This window comes from Ctenopharyngodon idella, chromosome 16 (assembly GCF_019924925.1).
Source record: "Ctenopharyngodon idella isolate HZGC_01 chromosome 16, HZGC01, whole genome shotgun sequence".
Classification (NCBI taxonomy): Eukaryota; Metazoa; Chordata; class Actinopteri; order Cypriniformes; family Xenocyprididae; genus Ctenopharyngodon; species Ctenopharyngodon idella.
The window spans coordinates 3309999-3328942 of record NC_067235.1 but is presented as its reverse complement, the minus strand read 5'-3'; the positions used below and the strand labels follow the sequence as shown (position 1 = coordinate 3328942).

General features: G+C 37.8%; 2 protein-coding genes across 2 annotated transcripts; one reads left to right on the top strand and one right to left on the bottom strand.

Annotated features, from left to right (window-relative positions):
• The first annotated feature begins 1015 nt into the window (after nucleotides 1-1015).
• On the top strand, nucleotides 1016-11719 carry smpdl3b (sphingomyelin phosphodiesterase acid like 3B). The gene is made up of 8 exons (XM_051865556.1): nucleotides 1016-1197; nucleotides 2764-2977; nucleotides 3397-3494; nucleotides 3578-3721; nucleotides 4083-4252; nucleotides 6320-6500; nucleotides 8881-9014; nucleotides 9106-11719. Exons 1-8 carry the CDS (start codon nucleotides 1122-1124, stop codon nucleotides 9466-9468), a joined length of 1380 nt encoding a protein of 459 aa, XP_051721516.1. The 5' UTR covers nucleotides 1016-1121; the 3' UTR covers nucleotides 9469-11719.
• Nucleotides 11446-18181, bottom strand: mecr (mitochondrial trans-2-enoyl-CoA reductase). The gene is made up of 10 exons (XM_051865557.1): nucleotides 17762-18181; nucleotides 17581-17678; nucleotides 16367-16498; nucleotides 16126-16269; nucleotides 15949-16051; nucleotides 14237-14339; nucleotides 14055-14128; nucleotides 12416-12476; nucleotides 12221-12293; nucleotides 11446-12126 (listed from the first exon to the last, which is right to left on the bottom strand). Exons 1-10 carry the CDS (start codon nucleotides 17950-17952, stop codon nucleotides 11963-11965), a joined length of 1143 nt encoding a protein of 380 aa, XP_051721517.1. The 5' UTR covers nucleotides 17953-18181; the 3' UTR covers nucleotides 11446-11962.
• Between the last annotated feature and the right edge of the window lie 763 nt (nucleotides 18182-18944).

The following is an 18944-nucleotide window of genomic DNA, read 5'->3' as shown; positions in this document are numbered from 1 at the left end:
CTGTGATCAAAGCTGAATTTTCAGCATCATTACTCCAGTCTTCAGTGTCACATGATCCTTCACAAATCATTCTAATATTCTAATATTATTCTAAATCATTTATGATTATTCAATGTTGAAAACAGTTGTGCTGCTTCATATTTTTCAGGATTCTTTGATGAATAGAAAGTTCAACAGAACAGCATTTATTTGAAATATAATCTTTTGTAACATTATAAATGTCTTTACTGTCACTTTTGATCAATTTAATGCATCCTTGCTGAATAAAAGTATTAATTTCTTTCAACTTACTCACCCCAAACTTAACTGTAGTATATGGTGAATGAAAATGTGAAATATGAATGTTATATACAATCTGTAAAAAGTACACAGGGAGTATTTAAGTTAAAATATACTATTTAGCCAAATCATTCTTGAGTGAGTAAAAAATGTGCCACAATTAATAGTAAAGGTTTATTAGGTTTTGTAAAGCAATTTCCAATTCTTGTCTCAGTAAGATGTAAATATGTCTTTGCACTTGTAAAAAAGCATGATTTATGCCTTGGAGTACAAGTACAATTATTCTTTTTCAACAGCAATAAAGTACAAACTACAAAGTATGAAGTACAGTTACTTAATTGCTTTACACCCTTGCATGCAATATTTATGACTAAACTCATACAGAGATTTAACACTGATTTTTTGGTTGCTTTGCAGAGCAGACAGTGTGGTGCCAAAATCTGATTCTGTTACAAAGAGTGGTTTATAAATCTATTGTAAAGCATTCAGTATGGAAACGTTGAGGCTACAGATTTCATTTTAATGTTGAGCTACTACTGTATGAACTCAGTCATACCCTCAAAATAGCAGCACACTAAATTAGAATGTTGACTACATAGTAAATGACTGGCAAATGTGTCACATTTTTCTCCAACACGTGTAAACAGCTGGAGAACTTCTGTTTGAACAAGCGCTCATGTTGCTAAGAAGGCAGTCGCAGTTATCGACTGTATGTTTATTCCCTCCAGCTGACTTATCTTATCTGTCAGTTTATTGACAGCTGTGGACTGAACGTCTCATGCAGGATAACGGCACTCAGAGCAGAGTCCTGGATCTCTCACACGCATTCGGTCAATCTCACTATGGCATGTGTTTGGAAAATTATTATTCTTCTCAACATTTTCATTGTCTCTGGTATTAGTAGTAACGTGCTGACAGGTATGTCTTCTAATGTTTTAAGGAGCTGGTTTGGCTTAGATTTAACTTTAAAAACAAATGCACATATTTTAAGTAACATGTTTATTGAAGAGCAACGCTTTCGACAGTGTTTTACCATTATGAATTTATTAGAGCATGGGATTATGTGTTGTTTTTAACATGGAAGACATAAAGCAGATATTAACGCAGCGTAATGTCTAATGAACACATAAACTTAGTTATGCAACAACTGCTAGACTGTAATACTCAGTTCAGTGGTAGAATTATTACTTCCTGGGACCCAGAAATAGACTTCTGTCCTCTGTAGTGGACATTATATTTTAGTGAATTTCTCTGACAGCATACATGTCACAGTTTTAGTCTGGATGTCCTGTAAAGAGCACATTCAGGGCTTTGCAGAGATACCAAATGTTCTGAGGTTTCACCATGACAACAACAACTCATTAGTCTTTAAATATGACTGACATTAATTTAGTGATCAAATTTATGGAAATATGATAATATTTTGCAATTATCATTTAAATCAGATTAATTTTTAAATTGTTTGTTATAAATCAAAATCTCAGGAAAATGTTATGGGGTTTCTAATCAAAATATGACTTTCTGTTACAAAACAGGGCATTGATTTCATACATGACCTCTGTAGAGGACAACAGGACTTAAATCATGATTATCAGGCATTTTAGGAGACACAACAAGTGAATAGTGAAATAAATTATATATCAATATATTCCTATTAATTATTAGATATTATGAAAATGTTGCCAATTTTTACTCCCATTATTACACTTCTTTTTTCATTACATGTTGCTCCAAGAACACAGTAATATGCAAAGTAGATATAGTGTACAGATTGAATGGGAAAACCCATGTATGGCCATTTTACCCACATATTGCATAAAGTAAAATGGTATATCGATTCATTCCGTTCTATCTTTCATAACATAGCTGAGAATCATCTTTAAACAAAGTTTAGTTTAAAAAAATCCTGAAACATAAAAAAATTCCGGTGTCCACTACAGAGGACATAGCATAAAATATAATTTTTCAAAAATGTTATTTTTACATTTTTTTATGCTCTAAACAATGTAATGATACTAAATTCAAAAACTTTTTTCTGAGTCCCAGGAGGTTAAAACAATTAAAAATCAATAAAAAATGGCAGAATGCCTCCCGTTAGCATATGTAGACATTATGTGGTCAACAAATATTGTGTTTTATTTTTATTTATTATATTCTAACAATTTTATTTAAGGAAATAGTATTTAATCTTTTTTTTTTTTTTTGAGCTACACTAGTAGCCAAAAGTGATGTCCGGTCTAGGAAAATTGACATCTTCACCCTTTATTCAAATATTATTAAAAATGTGTTGAAGATTGTGTAGTCATATTGCGTAGTTGTTAAAATCAGCTCTGAAAAGGGGCGGGGCTACATAAGGTCTGTACTCTTTGGTCACGGTTTGCAGTGTGTGAGTGATCTACTGTGAATGGGTTAGATGCAGAGGACAAATTCAGAGTATGTGTTACCATACTTGGCCTTCACATCTCATCACTTTCACTTTCACAGGTTATTTCTGGCACATCTCAGACCTCCATTGGGATCCTTCTTATGATGTAGCGAGTAGCTCGGCATCAAAATGTGCTTCTAGTGGAGGCCGTCCGACCCCAAACGCAGGCAAATTTGGAGATTATTCTTGTGACTCACCATGGACTCTGATAAACTCATCAGTGAATGCCATGAGAGAGATCCTGCCTGACCCTGACTTCATCATTTGGACGGGGTATGTGCCAAAAACCCATTCAAAAAACCCACTGACTTCTGGACGATGGAAGCAGAAGCGCTAAAATGCAACTCATTTCTGGCCTACAAAAACACGTCATTCCTGCAGAACTATATTCAGTTTTTAATTATTTTAAATTAGCACAATAGTCAAATGTCAAAAAAGAACTTTTCAGTCTAAAGGCTTTGAAATGCTTGACATTAGTTATGTAAGCAAATATAAAATGTGTATGCTTGTAAAATGACTAGTGAGAGAAAAGTGTCCAGTACACACAAATTGTAGTATATGATATAATCCTCATACTTCCATAATATTATAAAGGGGGAAATAGCACTAATAAAGACTGAGACATTTGACTTGTACTGTAGGTGGGCAAGCTGTCCGACTTAACTGATATATGACTGAACTCTTTTTGACAGAGATGATACGCCTCATGTGCCCAATGAGCAGCTGGGAGAAGAACCCGTCCTGAGAATAATCGGCAACCTCACCCACATCATAAAATCTGTCTTTCCTAGTATGTGTTTCATTGGGCCTACTAACTGCTTGTTTTTATTTCTGTTTGTTCATGAAATTCTTTGTATATCTGTATTTCTTTAGACACCAAGGTGTATTCTGCGATGGGAAATCATGACTACCATCCAAAGAACCAAATGCCTCCAGAAAAGAACAACATTTATGAGCAAACAGCAAACCTGTGGCATGACTGGCTCCACACGGCCTCAAAAGAAACCTTTAAAACAGGTATAAACACTATATACACTGACACAAAGACAAAAAGACGAGTTTGGTTGAAGAAGGATATATCTTATTATATTATACATTCATTTGTATTTATTAATATTTGTTAATGTTAGATGATAAAAGTACAACTGTTCATGGTTAGTTCATGTTAGCTCCGGTCAATTAAACAATATATATTAGTAAATGCTGTAATTAAAATTAATAAATGTATTTTTTCATTGTTAATGTTAACTAATAACTTATGTTAACAAATGAACCTTAATGCAAAGTGTTATCGTAAATATTGTAATTTTTGTACGAATTATATATATTATATAGCTTTAAAGAATAACTGTGCTTGTTCATTTTCTGCCGTTCACAGGTGGATATTACACAGAAAAGTTGCTGAATCAAACTGGCTTCAGAGTCGTGGTGCTCAATACGAACCTCTATTACGATCAGAACAGTCTCACAGAAAACATCAAAGACCCTGCAGACCAGTTCAGTTGGGCTGAAAATGTGCTTGAGGACGCAGCCAAAAATAATGAGAAGGTTACTATATATATACAGAGAGGGAGCTAAACTTCCTGTTTGGTCATTTATCCATGTTTTGTCTCATTGTTGCATAAAAAGATTCGGTAACACTTTACAATAAGGTTCATTAGTTAAACATTAGTTAATGTATTAACATGAACTAACCATGAACAATACATCTGTTACTGTATATACTAATCTTCGTTAAAGGTGCAGTAAGTGGTATTTGAACTACGCTGTTGGATATTGTTGATATTTGAAATCAACCCAAACAAACACACCCCTCTCTTCATTGCTCCGCCTCCAAAAACTCGCACTCCAATCCTAACCACCCTGCTCTGAGTCGGTGTCGAACCCCGGCCATATCGCTGCTGCTAAACACCTCATATCTAGAGAGTGGATGTCTGTTTATCACAGCTGACGTGCAACAAAATGCTTCACGAAAAATAAAGCGCAGTTGATGAACGAACGACAAGGAAGCACAAAAGATGAGCATACAGTACACAAGAGTAAATACAAAGTGTTCGTTGTTAGTCGCAAACAGCACAGCAGCTCCAGACAGTCAAAACCCAATGTTACTCACATGAGAAGCGGGATCAAAGCAGTTTTCAGTCCTTCCCTCTTAGCTCTCTCCAGCGCTGGAAAGCTTTTCTAATATAAACGCGGGTCCCAAAGTGCTTGCCCAGTCATAAACCTTCATTCCAGTGATATTCTTTTGAGCTGTTTTGTATTGTGTCCCATCTCTCGTTCTGCAGTTTTTTTTTTTCCTTATTATTTTCAAATCTCCCTCTGCTCTTTCTCTCTCCTCGACCGTCATACGCCCCCTAATGCTGATTGGTTAGACGTTTGTTGTTGGTGTCGGCCCGACTAACTCCCAAACAGTGGGTTTGAAATATCACTGAGTCCCCCTTTAAAGGGGGAGGTATAATGCTATTTCATGCATTCTGACTTATTTACACTATTAAAGAGTTGCATTCTCATGCTAAACATGGCCAAAGTTTCAAAACAGGAGTTGGACGTATGACAGAGTTTTTCTGTGCCAAATCCACTACTTCCGGTTTCAGTACAGGATTCAGAGAGTTTTTTTCGAGTGTGGCCTGTATGACGTCAAGAGACCGGAATTCCTTGTATAGGCACTTCTCCCTGATAAGCGTGCGCACACACATCACCCAGAACAAGAGCAAGAGCACGCCAATCAACGCGCTTCGTTCGGGATACGGAAGCCGAGAGATTTTTCAACAACGGCTGTGTCCCAATTCAGGGGCTGCACCCTTTGAAGGCTGCATACATCATCAAAGCAGTCTCATTTAAGAAAAACAACCATTAGATTGCAATGTAAGAAAGAAATTACAGTATTTTACACCTCACAATGAATATCAGTCAATTTTATTATGGTTACTTTTCTTAAATATGACATCCTTGATGAAGTATTCAGCCTTCAAACGCGACCTCTGGAGGACACAGCCTCCGAAATGAGACGCAGCTCCTGTCACTGAAGGAGTGTGTTTTTGGTTGTGAGAGAAAGATTAACTTTTTCAGCTTCCCAAAGAACCCAGCGTTAAGGGAACAGAGGATGAAGTTTGTTTTTCCGGGGCAGCAATGGAGTTGTGCACATATGTTTGTTTGTTCCCTGGATTTCGGTGATGAATGCTTTGTAAACAAGTCCCAGTTCTGCACTGGATTTGCAGATCGTGGGTTGTGAGTAAAGCTACATCAGATGTCTGTGTTTTGTTGGCAATCGGCGCGCAAGTGCATATAATGTGAACAACACGCTTTTGTTCCCTTTTTATTTATAATGATGTCGCAGCTAGCAGACGATCTCTACACCGAAGCTGCGAGCGCTCGTGACTCTTTAGCTCCGCCCACGGCACTGACGACAGACGCCTCCAGGAGCTCGACTTTTTTCGGAAAGACTCAGTTTAGCATATCTATCTTTTATAAATATGACAAAACTAAATACTTTTCAGAGATATGAAGGATGCATTGTTCATTATTAGTTCATGTTAACTAATGTAGTTAACTAATGTTAACTAATGAACCTTATTGTCAAGTGTTACCAAAGATTCTTTGTTCTGTTTTTACCAGGTTTACATTATCGGCCACGTCCCTCCAGGGATGTTTGAGAAGAAACGAGATAAGGCCTGGTTCAGAAAAGCATTTAATAAGCGCTATATCGACCTCATACAGAAGCATAGCGCTGTTATACAGGGCCAGTTCTTCGGTCATCACCACACCGACAGCTTCCGCATGTTCTACAGTTCAAACGGTACTGCACATTCTGCTACATTTTCTGCATCTTTTTGGACCCCCCCCCATTAGTTCTCAATATCACCACATAACAAAATAATAACCTCAATATATTATATAGCAAATCTCAACTGCTTGATTGATATATTGTCAAAAAACTAGGTATATTATCGCCTATATTAAAAGTTGGATATATAGTACATGCTACTTTACCTACATATATACTGTAAAGTGTACTCGTGTTAAGCAATATATACCATATAGCAAATCTCAACTGCTTGAATGCTTGTATCATCACAAAATGTAACTATATTATCACCCAGCTCTTATATAATAAATGTGACTATAAGCCATGAAGATCATCAGATGTTATAAACATTAACTTCATGACTTTCTGTAAAGCTGCTTTGAAACTATATGCACTGTACAAATACAGGGATTGGACAATGAAACTGAAACACCTGGTTTTAGGACCACAATAATAATTTATTAGTATGGTTTAGGGCCTCCTTTGCGGCCAATACAGCATTGATTCGTCTTGGGAATGACAGATACAAGCCCTTCACAGTGGCCAGAGGGATTTTGGGCCGTTCCTCTTCCAGAACAGTGTCCAGGTCACTATGTGATGTTGGTGGAGGAAAATGTTTTCTGACTCGCTCCTCCAAAACACCCCAAAGTGCCTTAAAGATATTCAGATCTGGTGACTGTGCAGATCATGGGAGATGTTCAACTTCACTTTCATGTTCATCAAACCATTCTGTCACCAGTCTTGCTGTGTGTATTGGTGCATTATCATGCTGATACACGGCCCCACCTTAAAGGATTAGTTCACTTTCAAATGAAAATTAGCCCAAGCCTTACTCACCCTCAAGCCATCCTAAGTGTATATGACTTCCTTCTTTCTGATGAACACAATCAGAGATATATTAATAAATATCCTGACGCATCCGAGCTTTATAATGGCAGTGAACGATACCAACGAGTAAGAAGCTCAAGAAAGTGCATCCATCCATCATAAATGTACTCCACACGGCTCCGGGGGGTTAATAAAGTCCTTCTGAAGTGATGCGTTTGTGTAAAAAAAAAATCCATATTTAACAAGTTATAAAGTAAAGTATCTAGCTTCCGCCAGACTGCCTTCTGTATTCAACTTAAGAAGAAAGTGTAAAACTCTCACAGTTCAAAACACTAACGCTACATCCTGTATTCAAATTGCAGAAAAAGCTTAACTGACATAACATGCAGTTTTTCTTTGACTACCTTGTGAATCAACTCCCCCAGGGCACGGTTGCCACCTTGTGGATAAACGAATTACTGCACGCGCGGTTACAAAAATCTGGCAGCTGATGACGAAATTCACGTCACGCGCACTGTATGCTGACCCTCATGTATGCATAAAAAATGAAGTATACTTTGGGCTTTAGGTACACATGGTCCTCCAGAATGGTTCGGTAGTGCTTGGCCCATCAGGCAAAATAAGGAAATGCCATGATATTGCAGCCCAAACCATCACTGATCCACCCCGTGCTTCACTCTGGGCAGCAACAGTCGGGTGTTGAGCCTCTTTGGGGTTTCTCCACACCATAACTCAGTGAAGGTAAACTCATCAGAGAACAAAACATGTTTCACATTGTCCACAGCCCGAGATTTGCACTGCTGGCACCAATAAAACCAACATTTGGCATTGGCATGGGTGATCAAAGGTTTGACTATAGCAGCCCAACGATGAATAATGACTCTGTGGAGCTCCTGATGAACAGTTTTGGTGGAAACATGAGAATCGAGGAGAATCGGCAGCTGTAGTTTTATGTTTTTTGGATACAGTACCTGGACATCCCTTTCAGATAGCTTCCTCTTGCATCGTCAATCACTCCTGTTGGATGTGGTTCATCCTTCATGGTGGTATGCCGACATTACCATTCACGGTAAAAAAGAGCCAGCCATATAGTAATTCTTAAACAATAGTTGAGTTAAACAAAGGCACATTGGGCAAACATGTAACCCAACTGCTGGGTTTGTCCATTTTCAACCCAACTTGGGTTGTTTTTAACCCATAATTTTTTAGAGTGTGGATAGCTCTCAATACACCACAAAGACGAGCCAGAAAGACGTGCACCAACAGTTTGTCCTCTTTTGAACTCTGAAATGTTTACTATTATGTTGTGTAAATTGTAATATTTCATGTTCAGCTGTGCTATTTCTCTGCTAATTCAACCGTCACACTCTGCTCCTACTGATGGACTGTAAAATCAGTGAAGATTGGCCACCAGCCGCACATATATAGGCATGAAACCTCCAACACTATATTGGCCAGTGTTTCAGTTTCATTGTCCAACCCCTGTAAATCTGACTTCAGGATACTTTACTACAAGATTACTTGTTAATATCCCTTTACACAGGATCTCCAATAAGTGCGATGTTCCTGACACCAGGAGTTACGCCCTGGATAACAACACTACCTGGTGTGGAAGATGGCGGAAATAATCCTGGAATTCGCATCTTTGAGTATGACACCAAAACACTTTTGATCAAGGTAAGATGCACCCACATGAAAATATCTGTATTTATATTACAAACTTTAAACACATTCACACATCTTTTCTTGGTGCTTTGTGCTCCTAAAGGATATAGTTACCTACTATCTGAACCTGACATATGCAAACATGGCACGGGCGCGCTGGGAGAAGGAGTACCGTCTGACGGAGGCGTTTCACGTGCCGGACGCCTCTCCTGCCTCCATGCACCGCGTGATGGAGCGGATAACCAGCGACAAGTGTTATCTGCAGAAGTATTTTGAGTTCAACTCGGTGGGTTATGACCTGACGGAGTGCCACGCTGACTGCCGTGTCGATCACGTGTGCGCGGTGAGGGAGGTTGACTTTGAGGCGTATGAGCGCTGCGTGCTGAAGGAGGGAGGATCGTCTGCTGGACCAGCGCTGTTTACTCTGCTGCTGTCACTGATGCTGAGCCTGCTGCGGCTCAACTGATCACAGAACAGCAGTCTCTGAATATTGTCAGCCAGACCGGTGTGTGAATGACATGTTCTCACCAGTATTATAGTAAACACTATGTAAGTCAATACCGTCAACTGTCTTTAAAGAGAGCGTTAAGCCCAAAATGAAAATGCTGTCATCAAAGAAGATATTTTTTGAAAAAAGTATATTTTTTTTTTTGGACCCCAACATATATTATTTTGTTTTCCACAGACATTTGGAGTGACAGGAGAGTAAATAAATGACAGAATTTAAATTTTTGGGTGAACTATCCCTTTAAAGTCAGCATGAAATGAAAGTTGTGATAGTCTTTTCTTCCCTAAATAGTGCTGCAGGGATGACGTAATTTTTGTAGGCCAAAACCCAGAAGCAAGTTGCATTTTAGCACTTCCGGTTCCATCGTCTTGAAGTCAATGGGTTTTTTAAATAGGATTTTGTTTAAAAGCCTGAAATAAGGTCTGGGTTGAACACAAGCTCAAGATATTCTCACATTTTATTCTATGAAAGTAACACCCTCTTGTGATTACAGGACTACAGAGGAATTTGGACATTAAAGGGGTAGTTCACCCAAAAATGAAATTTCTGTCATTAATTACTCACCCTCATGTCGTCTCAAACCAGTAAGACCTTCGTTAATCTTCAGAACACAAATGAAGATATTTTTGATGAAATCTGAGAGGTACCTGAACCACACATAGGCAGCAACATAATTGCACCTTTCAAGGCCCAGAATGGTAGTAAAAAAGACATCATTTTTCACACTGCGTCTACAACGTCAACTGCATAGGAGAATGACAGGAAAGAGAAGAAATTGTTAAATAAAGTTATTTTTGTTTTGTTTTTGTGCACAAAAAGTATTCTCGTCGCTTCATAACATTAAGGTTGAACCACTGCAGTCACGTTGACTGTTTTAACATGTCTTTACTACTTTTCTGGCCTTGAAGGGTGCAATGACGTTGCTGCCTATGTGTGGTTCAGAAATAATATTAATGATTATATTATTATAATCATGCTCTCGCAAACTAATATAACTCAAACTTTCAGGGACGATGTTTTTTTAATAAAGACTGAAAGAGTTGTCCGAAGCTTAGCGGTGATGTTGAAGTCATGTGACCGTGGTGTACGTCATTTATAGCCTAAGGTTAGCTTTTTATTTCTGCTGATTGCATTTAGGCTTCAAAATTCATAAAAGTTGTTCATTTTTGAAAGTTATCTTGATGGGTAAAACCATCATGTATCATAAACTTTTGTTGATCACAGAGCTTTTTTTGCGATAATTCAAAAGCCTATGGAGAAATCCTATTGGGTTTTTGTTAAGGGAACCAGTGTGATGCAAATTTAAGTGGTTGGCCTACAAAAATACTTTATCACGGCAGCGCTCTATTGTGTTGTATATCTGAGTGAAACTGCTTCTGAAACAAGAGCAAATGTAGGGCGGGGCTTGATTTTGTCTGTGAGGAACTGATTGGATGGTTGTGGTTTGCTATTGGTGGATCTGATGTGAGTGACAGATTGCCCCGCCCTCGTCATCAGAGAAGAGAAGAGATGCTGCAAGAGGGAGGAGAAGATATTCTGATTCAAGATTACGAGTCACATGAATAATAAATACTGTAATATTACATTAAAAAAATAAGAATTGTCCATTTTGATTGTATGATGACTTCATGACTGACAGTAACTTTTCACGGTTCTGTATGATTTGTCTCTGCTCACATACAAAAAATATTTAAAAAAAAAAAAAAAATGACACATGGAAAACTGTCAAAAATGTTAAGTGGTTTGATTCATCTTCTTCATAATGTGATGAAGGACAAACGCTTTCCAAAAGATAATGTTAACTTTTTTTTGCATAAAAATACATGGATGGAAACTCCAGCGATAAAATCGCTTTCAATGTGAACAGGACACTGGTGTTAAAAAAAACATAACTGCTTCCATCTGTTTAATGTCAATAAAAGCCAAAGAGAACGATCAGTTTTAGCAAACACTTTATATTCATTAACAGTCACAATGTGTTTATTACTGTTGTACTAATTAATATTATAAAAAAAATGTTGTGTCTCTATTTCATTGTCATAGTTGATCATTGTTCAGTCTATTACAGGGGTTTTATAAATAGCATGAGTGTGTATTTTTAACATTGAACCCCCATATGAGGATTTACACGTTTAAGTCCATGTGACAAAGCAACAATCACCTGACAAGATGCTCAAGATTAAATAAACAGTCTTTGTCGGCAACTACACTCATATCTTTCCGTTTATGTCTGGTTATCTGTGTGTGGTCACTGTAAAAGTAGACTGATGTCTGACATACTGGTAATTCTTACGATGCTCATAAACACTAAGTATACAATAAATGTAAATGCATTCAAAGACAAAGCCCTGTTGTGAAGCTGATAAAGCTCACTGGACTTTGATGTCACATTTATTGCATGTGTGTTTGGGGTTGAATTAATGCAGAGCTTAACGTATTGAGAAAAGTGGGATCACATGACAAAAACTTGTTTGGTGGACACATATGGCTTCATGGCATCCTCCAGGGCTTTTCGGAAGTCTTGAAGCCTCACTTCAGTGCAAGCCGGAGCTGACAGCTTCCCCGAACGGATAAGGATGCAGAGTTCATCCAGCATGTTTCGTAAGGCGTCTTCATCTATCACAAGAGGCCAAAGGTGTCGATGAGTGTTTTAGGTGAAACTCCTCACACAACAACACAAGTCTGTTCGACTTTTTCTGAGGAAACTTACCATGTTTGTTGTCTCTCTTCCACTGGGTCACCCAAAAACCTCTTATTTTCACATCTTTAAAGATCAGTGCACTCTAAAGAAAGAATAATACTTATATAACTGCAATGTCCACCACATGATAGGAACATGACTATATAAATATTCTATTAAAATGATATAAAGTCAGATATCAAGGTTCATCTCAGTCAAACTCACCACAGGAACAGTGACTGGTTGTTTGGCCATCCCACCGTAGGTCACCATACTCCCTCCACTCCTGAGGAACACAGATACCTTATCCATGCATTTATAGACTGCTTATCAAGGATCTTATTTGATCCATTATGTAGTAAAACATTTATGTCCTATGATGCTTTTTTCCATGTTCATCTTTCTGTAGTGTGTAATGTTGCTGTTTGAGCATGAAAAAGCTCTGCAAAGTTCCAGTTCTTCTCTATATCAGTGTCAGTGTTTCTGAACTCTCTGAAACACCTCCATTGTAGTTTTCTTCACAATATTCCTCATTTAAATAATTCATATGCAGAATAAAGGGGCGGGGCCTGGTTGAGTTAGTTAGTAGTGTGTTGAAACTGGCGGTTATGGTAAGGGGCGGGACATTTCTCAAACACACTCGAAGAGCTTAACCAATCACAACACACTGCTCCAGCCGACCAATCAGAGCACATTGCTCTTTTCAGAAGGAGGGGCTTCATAGAGACAGGAACTAAACAGAGCGTTACTGACAGACTGGGAAGAGAGGAGCTGCAACAATGGAGAATATGAGGAAAATAATCAACATTCAAGCAGGAAAACCTGTTCTGGTAGAGCACAAAAACAACATCAAGAAAAAGGGCATAATAGGTTTTCTTTAAAAACACACAATAGATTGGTAGGGCTTCAGAAGTAAAATCAGCAAAATTTATTTGAAGCCCTTATATATAATGCAGTATTTTAATGTATTAATTATGCCTCGTAATGCATCTTATAATGCATTGTATGATCTCATGAATAACTGTAACTGCAGTTATAATACATTATAACACTTATCTATTCATTGTTACACCTTCAGAATATATAATGCATTAAAACACGTGACAAACAACCAATTTCAGCTGTAACAAGGAATCTGCAAATATTATAATGCATTTTAACTTTGGTTATAATTATTTATGAAAAGATATAATGCATTAATGTACATTATGAATATCTTTATAATGCATTATACATAAAGGCTTCAAACCGTAAAATCTCATAAATCAGTGTGATTTAGTGTTCATGTCTTTTTTTCCTGATTTTCAGATAAGTTTTTGCTTCAAATCTAGGTCTGTAATGTAATGCTTCAGGACAGTGGTGCTCAACCTTTTTGACTCTAACATGCAACACGATATTCAAGGATCCTCCTTTATCTGGGTGAAGATATTTCCTTTAGTATTTCTGTGTAATTATGACAAAGCTGCTTGTATTAATGTTTTTAACAGTAATTGGGAGTGTTGCTATATTTAATGAATTAATCCTGATTAATTTATTTTTTGATTTGTGAAGTTTCAAGAACTGTATGTTCTTCAATTAAAACAATTATTGAGGGGGGAAATGATTTCATCTTGATTTTCAGTATTTATTAAATTTAGACTTTTTAAGCGTAATAATATAATATAATATAATATAATATAATATAATATAATATCCCATGGCCCCCTTGTAAGTTTGCTGAGGCCCTCTAGTGTTCGTTTTTTTAAATCTCTATGGAGAAAATGAATGAGAAAAACACTTCTGTATGAATGCTGCTGAAGAAGCAGGTGGACACTGTTACAGATTTTGATTTTGATTTCTGTGTTTAGATAACGTATCCACTTACTGTAAATGACGTAACAGCTCTGTGGCGCTCTTTCCTCCAACGCCATTCAGTGCTAGTTTAGGTCGAGGACACGACTGTTAAAAGCAAATGCCGAAAACTATCATGATACAGAGTCTCTTTCAAGCTACACAATGTCTTCTATAACAGAATTCAAAGCAAATACTAGAATGTTTCAGACTGACCCTGAAAAGCTCCTTCATTTCTGGACGTCTCAGCGTCTCCTCTGTAATGACGTGAGTGGCGCCCAGCGCTGTCAGTCTGTCAGAGAGCTGCTGCAGGTCCGGCCTAAAATGGCAAACAAGTGGCTTTACTCAATGACAAAATCTGCATTGTAGAGAAAGGCGAGCTGATTAAGATTAGTTTAATCACTTTAAATGCTTTAGACATGTAAAACATCTGTGTCTGTATTGAGTGCTATGCAAAACTTAATTGAAAGAAACTTATCCAAGATATTATCAATAGTTTTGACGTACATGATTGCTAAATGACACTGATAACAAGAAACACACTTATTATTGTTTTTGTTAACCCTTTACTCTAAACTTTATGTATATAACACATTATAAAAGTATTCATAATGTACATTATAATTCATTATATCTTTAAAAAATAATTGTTACCAAAGTTAAAATGCATTATAATATTTGTAGATTCCTTGTTATATCTGAAATTGTGTTTTAATGCATTATACTTTCTAAAGGTGTAACAATGAATAGATAAGTGTTATAATGTATTATAACTGCAGTTACAATTATTCATGAGATCATACAATGCATTATAAGGTGCATTATAAGGCAAAATTAATGCATTATAATGTATTCTACATAAAGGCTTTAAGTAAAATGTTGTCTTATTTTTTATTTGAATAAAATGTAAATGAGTAGTATGATCTTATACATGGCTTTATTTTTTGAATGTGTTTTTTTGGGGATGATAGCGATCATTAATGACGTAATAACGTGGTGAATCATTTTTTTATCTGGTTCATTGAAGCAAACAGCCCGAAAGAACTGCTGTTATTGCTCGAAACGTTATTACTTTAATATCAAGCAGGAATAAATGACTTTGAAATCATTACAGAAAACCAGGATTTTAGAAAGGCTACACTGACACTAGCCTAAAACAATACCTAAAGAGCTATTTATTTGGCTATTGATTAACATTTACTAGAATTCAAGCAAGCCACACGAGTCCTGAAAAGTTAAGCCAAAGCGTCTCGATCGCCCCCAGGTGGCTGGAAGCAGTATAGGTCATAAACCCCGCCCTCTCCATGTAATGTAATGGGACATGAGACAAACTAAACAATCAAATTACACTTCAAATATTTTTTTTTCCAAAGATGGTTTCTATCATTTTTATCACGCTGATGTTAGTTCAAATGTTTGTTCTTTAAATAAGTTTGGTTTTAGTTAGATGTTTGATGCTATATAAATGTGGGTTTTGATGTCATGATTGACAGCTGAGATTGACAGCTTCTCTGAGCGAAGTAGTCACTGAAGCACCAACAGACTTTTTCCTGGATCTTCAGGAGGAGATTGGAGCTTTAACTTTAATTTCTACATTTCCAGAACTGTTTATTTCACAGCGACATAATGCATTCTGCAGGAAACTGATATCGCGGCTCGACTTTGTGCTCACTACTGTGCAGACTCGAGACTCAAGAAGTCAGTGCCATATTGGCACACTGTGTGCATCATCCATCTTTTTTTACAGTCTATGCTAGAAGTCTATACTGATTCAGCGACTTCAGTCAAAAAAGAAAGTCACAAGCAAGTTTTTACATATGATGAAACATTACAATGACAAAAAATTCTGCACCGATGAATCATCCACAACAAAACCAAAGTAAAAGGCATCCATTCTGATTTCATGATCAGTTGAAGTTCATTGTTACCTGTCTCTGATGACGTTGATAGTTTGAATACCCTTAGCTGCAGCAATCTGAATAACAGCCTGTCCAACACCACTGTTAGCTGCGTTCTGGATGACTGTGTCTCCTAAAACATAGAGTTAGACTTTGGTGCATGACGAGCAGTTTGAATACAGCTGAGGTAAATGAAAATGAAAGAACCTGGTTTGAGCTCCTCGAAGTCTGTGAGCATCCTGTAAGCTGTACAGGGGTTGACTCCCAGAGTGGCTGCAGACAGTACAGGAATGTCTTTAGGTAAAGTCACTAGATCTTCAGCCTTCACAACTGCTGCTGTTCTCCATGTACCTGTGCAGATCAACGCAGGGATATTACATCCTAAGATCTACTGATGAGAAGAACACATTGACCATACCTGCCTTATGAATGCACATTAAACGCTCACCTATGCCGGCATCTCTTGGGATCACCCAGTCGCCGACCTTGAGTGTTTTCACCTGGTTCCCCACCTCCATCACCTGCCCCACACCCTCATTACCCCCCACTGCTGGAAGCTCAGGCAGGATGGCGTACGTACCTGTTTAAAGACAGTGGGTGAATATTGCAAAATCATAAATCAAAGATATTTACTCTCAAATCAAAGTTCCCAGGTTTAAAGGAAATCTCACTCAAGAGGAAGTAAAACACCATTTTAAAACAATGAGAATTATAAAAACCATAAGTAAAACATGGGGAACAAAATATTTGCGTTCCCCCAAAAAAACTTTGCGTTCGCTCTCAAAATGTTTGCGTTCCCCCAGAGAAACTTTGCGTTCGCTCTCGAAATGTTTGCGTTCCCCTGAGAAACTTTGCGTTCGCTCACAAAATATTTGCGTTCCCCCAAAAAAACTTTGTGTTCGCTCTCGAAATGTTTGCGTTCCCCTGAGAAACTTTGCGTTCCCCCAAAAAAACTTTGCGTTCACTCTTGAAATGTTTGCGTTCCCCTGAGAAACTTTGCGTTCGCTCACAAAATATTTGCGTTCCCCCAAAAAAACTTTGTGTTCGCTCTCGAAATGTTTGCGTTCCCCTGAGAAACTTTGCGTTCCCCCAAAAAAACTTTGCGTTCACTCTTTAAATGTTTGCGTTCCCCTGAGAAACTTTGCGTTCGCTCACAAAATATTTGCGTTCCCCCAAAAAAACTTTGTGTTCGCTCTCGAAATGTTTGCGTTCCCCTGAGAAACTTTGCGTTCCCCCAAAAAAACTTTGCGTTCACTCTTGAAATGTTTGCGTTCCCCTGAGAAACTTTGCGTTCGCTCTCAAAATATTTGCGTTCCCCCAAAAAAACTTTGTGTTCGCATTACCCAGAGAAACTTTGCGTTCGCTCTCGAAATGTTTGTGTTCTTTGTGAGAAGAATGCAAAGTTTCTCGGGGGAACACAAAACATTGCCAAATAATTTTTCCTCCCATCTCATATTTTTTTCTTCACCATGTCCTTCTAGGGCATACAAAACAGCCTTCGCTTTCCTCATGCAAAATATGTCAATTTTTTTTTTTTTTTGATTTTGGGTTTTGATGTGCCCAAATATCCTGTGCTTACTGCCATTGACTTGTATTTGTCCACAGGAGTCAATGCATAGGTAATGCATTATTTATAAAAAAAATTCAATCAAATGCTCTTGCCTTGAATCATATTTAAATCAGAGGGGTTGATGGGAGCCGCCAGCATTTTCACCAGGACGCATTCAGGTCCCATATGGGGCAGGTCCAATGACTCCAACCTGTCAATCATGCAGGAAACGCTGTTAACTTTATAAAACTGTCAACGTGTTATTAATATTATCTATGGGCATAAGATGCTTACTGAACGACTTGTGAGGGCTCCCCGTGTTTTCTGTAGTAAAGTGCAGTGCTGTCTTTGACTGCAGACACAGAGAAGTTGCTTTTAGTGAGGACAGATCCATGTCTGATCGGCTCATTACATGACACGGGACCTGGACACCGGTAAACGTGATGTGCCCGTATTAAAAAAGATGCGACTCGCGATAGTTTCATTTTAAAGTTGTGATATGTCCAAAATCAAGATGTCATCGTCTTGAGGCGTTTAAATAAACAGAAGAGAGCACAAGTCCGTGTTTACTATCAAGTAAGTGGCCATGTTGTTACCGTAAAGCCGGTAGTAGAGGCACCGTTCCAATGAACACTCTATAGGTCGCGTACGAATCCTACTATCCCGAAGGCACTCTTAATAAATATTAATTAGCAATGGTCACGAGATCGCCACGTCCTGGACTGACAAATCATAACCCAAGCCTGTTTATAATATCCTAAACTTAGTTCTTTGATTGGACATCCTGACCAGCGCCCATTTACCAAAGCCTATGGCAAGCCATTTTAGCATTTAATGCCCCTGGCTCTACTAGACGTAATTTATTTTTGACTAGTCAAAATTCCAATTCCAGATATCTATTGCAATTTTGACTCGTCGTAATTGGAATTACGATATCTACAACGTGATTATGACTAGTCATAATATACATTCGAGATATCTACAATGCTATTTTTACTAGTCATATTCTTCCATTGACTTCCATTGGAAAATATTTTCTGATACAAATGAGTTTCAACTAGTAGAAATTGTAATTTAAGACATCTATAATTGATTTTGTACTAGGCATAATTCTAATTGGAGATATTTCAAATTTTTTACATTTACATGGTCCTTCATCCAGGAAGAAATGTCTGTCAGGCAGGCCGAGATACGAGGAGCAACCGTCGGATCATCTGGTTGGAATGAGAGGTAGAGTTGTGTGTCATCAGCATAGCAGCGATAGGATAAACCATGTTTCTGAATAACAGATCCTAGCGATGACATGTAGATGGAGAAGAGAAGCGGTCCAAGCACTTAGCCCTGAGGCACCCCAGTAGCTAGATGTTGCGACTTAGACACCTCACCCCTGCATGACACCCTAAAGGATCTACCTGAGAGGTAAGACTTGAACCATTGGAGCGCGGTACCCAAGATACCCTTCGTCTTGAGGATTGAC

What these genes read in the sequence shown, in the direction of transcription:
- smpdl3b (XM_051865556.1), top strand. Translation starts at nt 1,122, where the DNA reads ATGGCATGTGTTTGGAAAATTATTATTCTTCTCAACATTTTCATTGTC. An exon ending in CATAAAATCTGTCTTTCCTA is followed by an intron (nt 3,495 to 3,577) that starts GTATGTGTTTCA and finishes GTATTTCTTTAG; the next exon opens with ACACCAAGGTGTATTCTGCG. An exon ending in CAGCCAAAAATAATGAGAAG is followed by an intron (nt 4,253 to 6,319) that starts GTTACTATATAT and finishes TGTTTTTACCAG; the next exon opens with GTTTACATTATCGGCCACGT.
- mecr (XM_051865557.1), bottom strand. Translation starts at nt 17,952, where the DNA reads ATGAAACTATCGCGAGTCGCATCTTTTTTAATACGGGCACATCACGTT. An exon ending in TGATTTAAATATGATTCAAG is followed by an intron (nt 16,499 to 17,580) that starts GCAAGAGCATTT and finishes GTCTTTAAACAG; the next exon opens with GTACGTACGCCATCCTGCCT. An exon ending in ATCAACGTCATCAGAGACAG is followed by an intron (nt 14,340 to 15,948) that starts GTAACAATGAAC and finishes TTGCCATTTTAG; the next exon opens with GCCGGACCTGCAGCAGCTCT.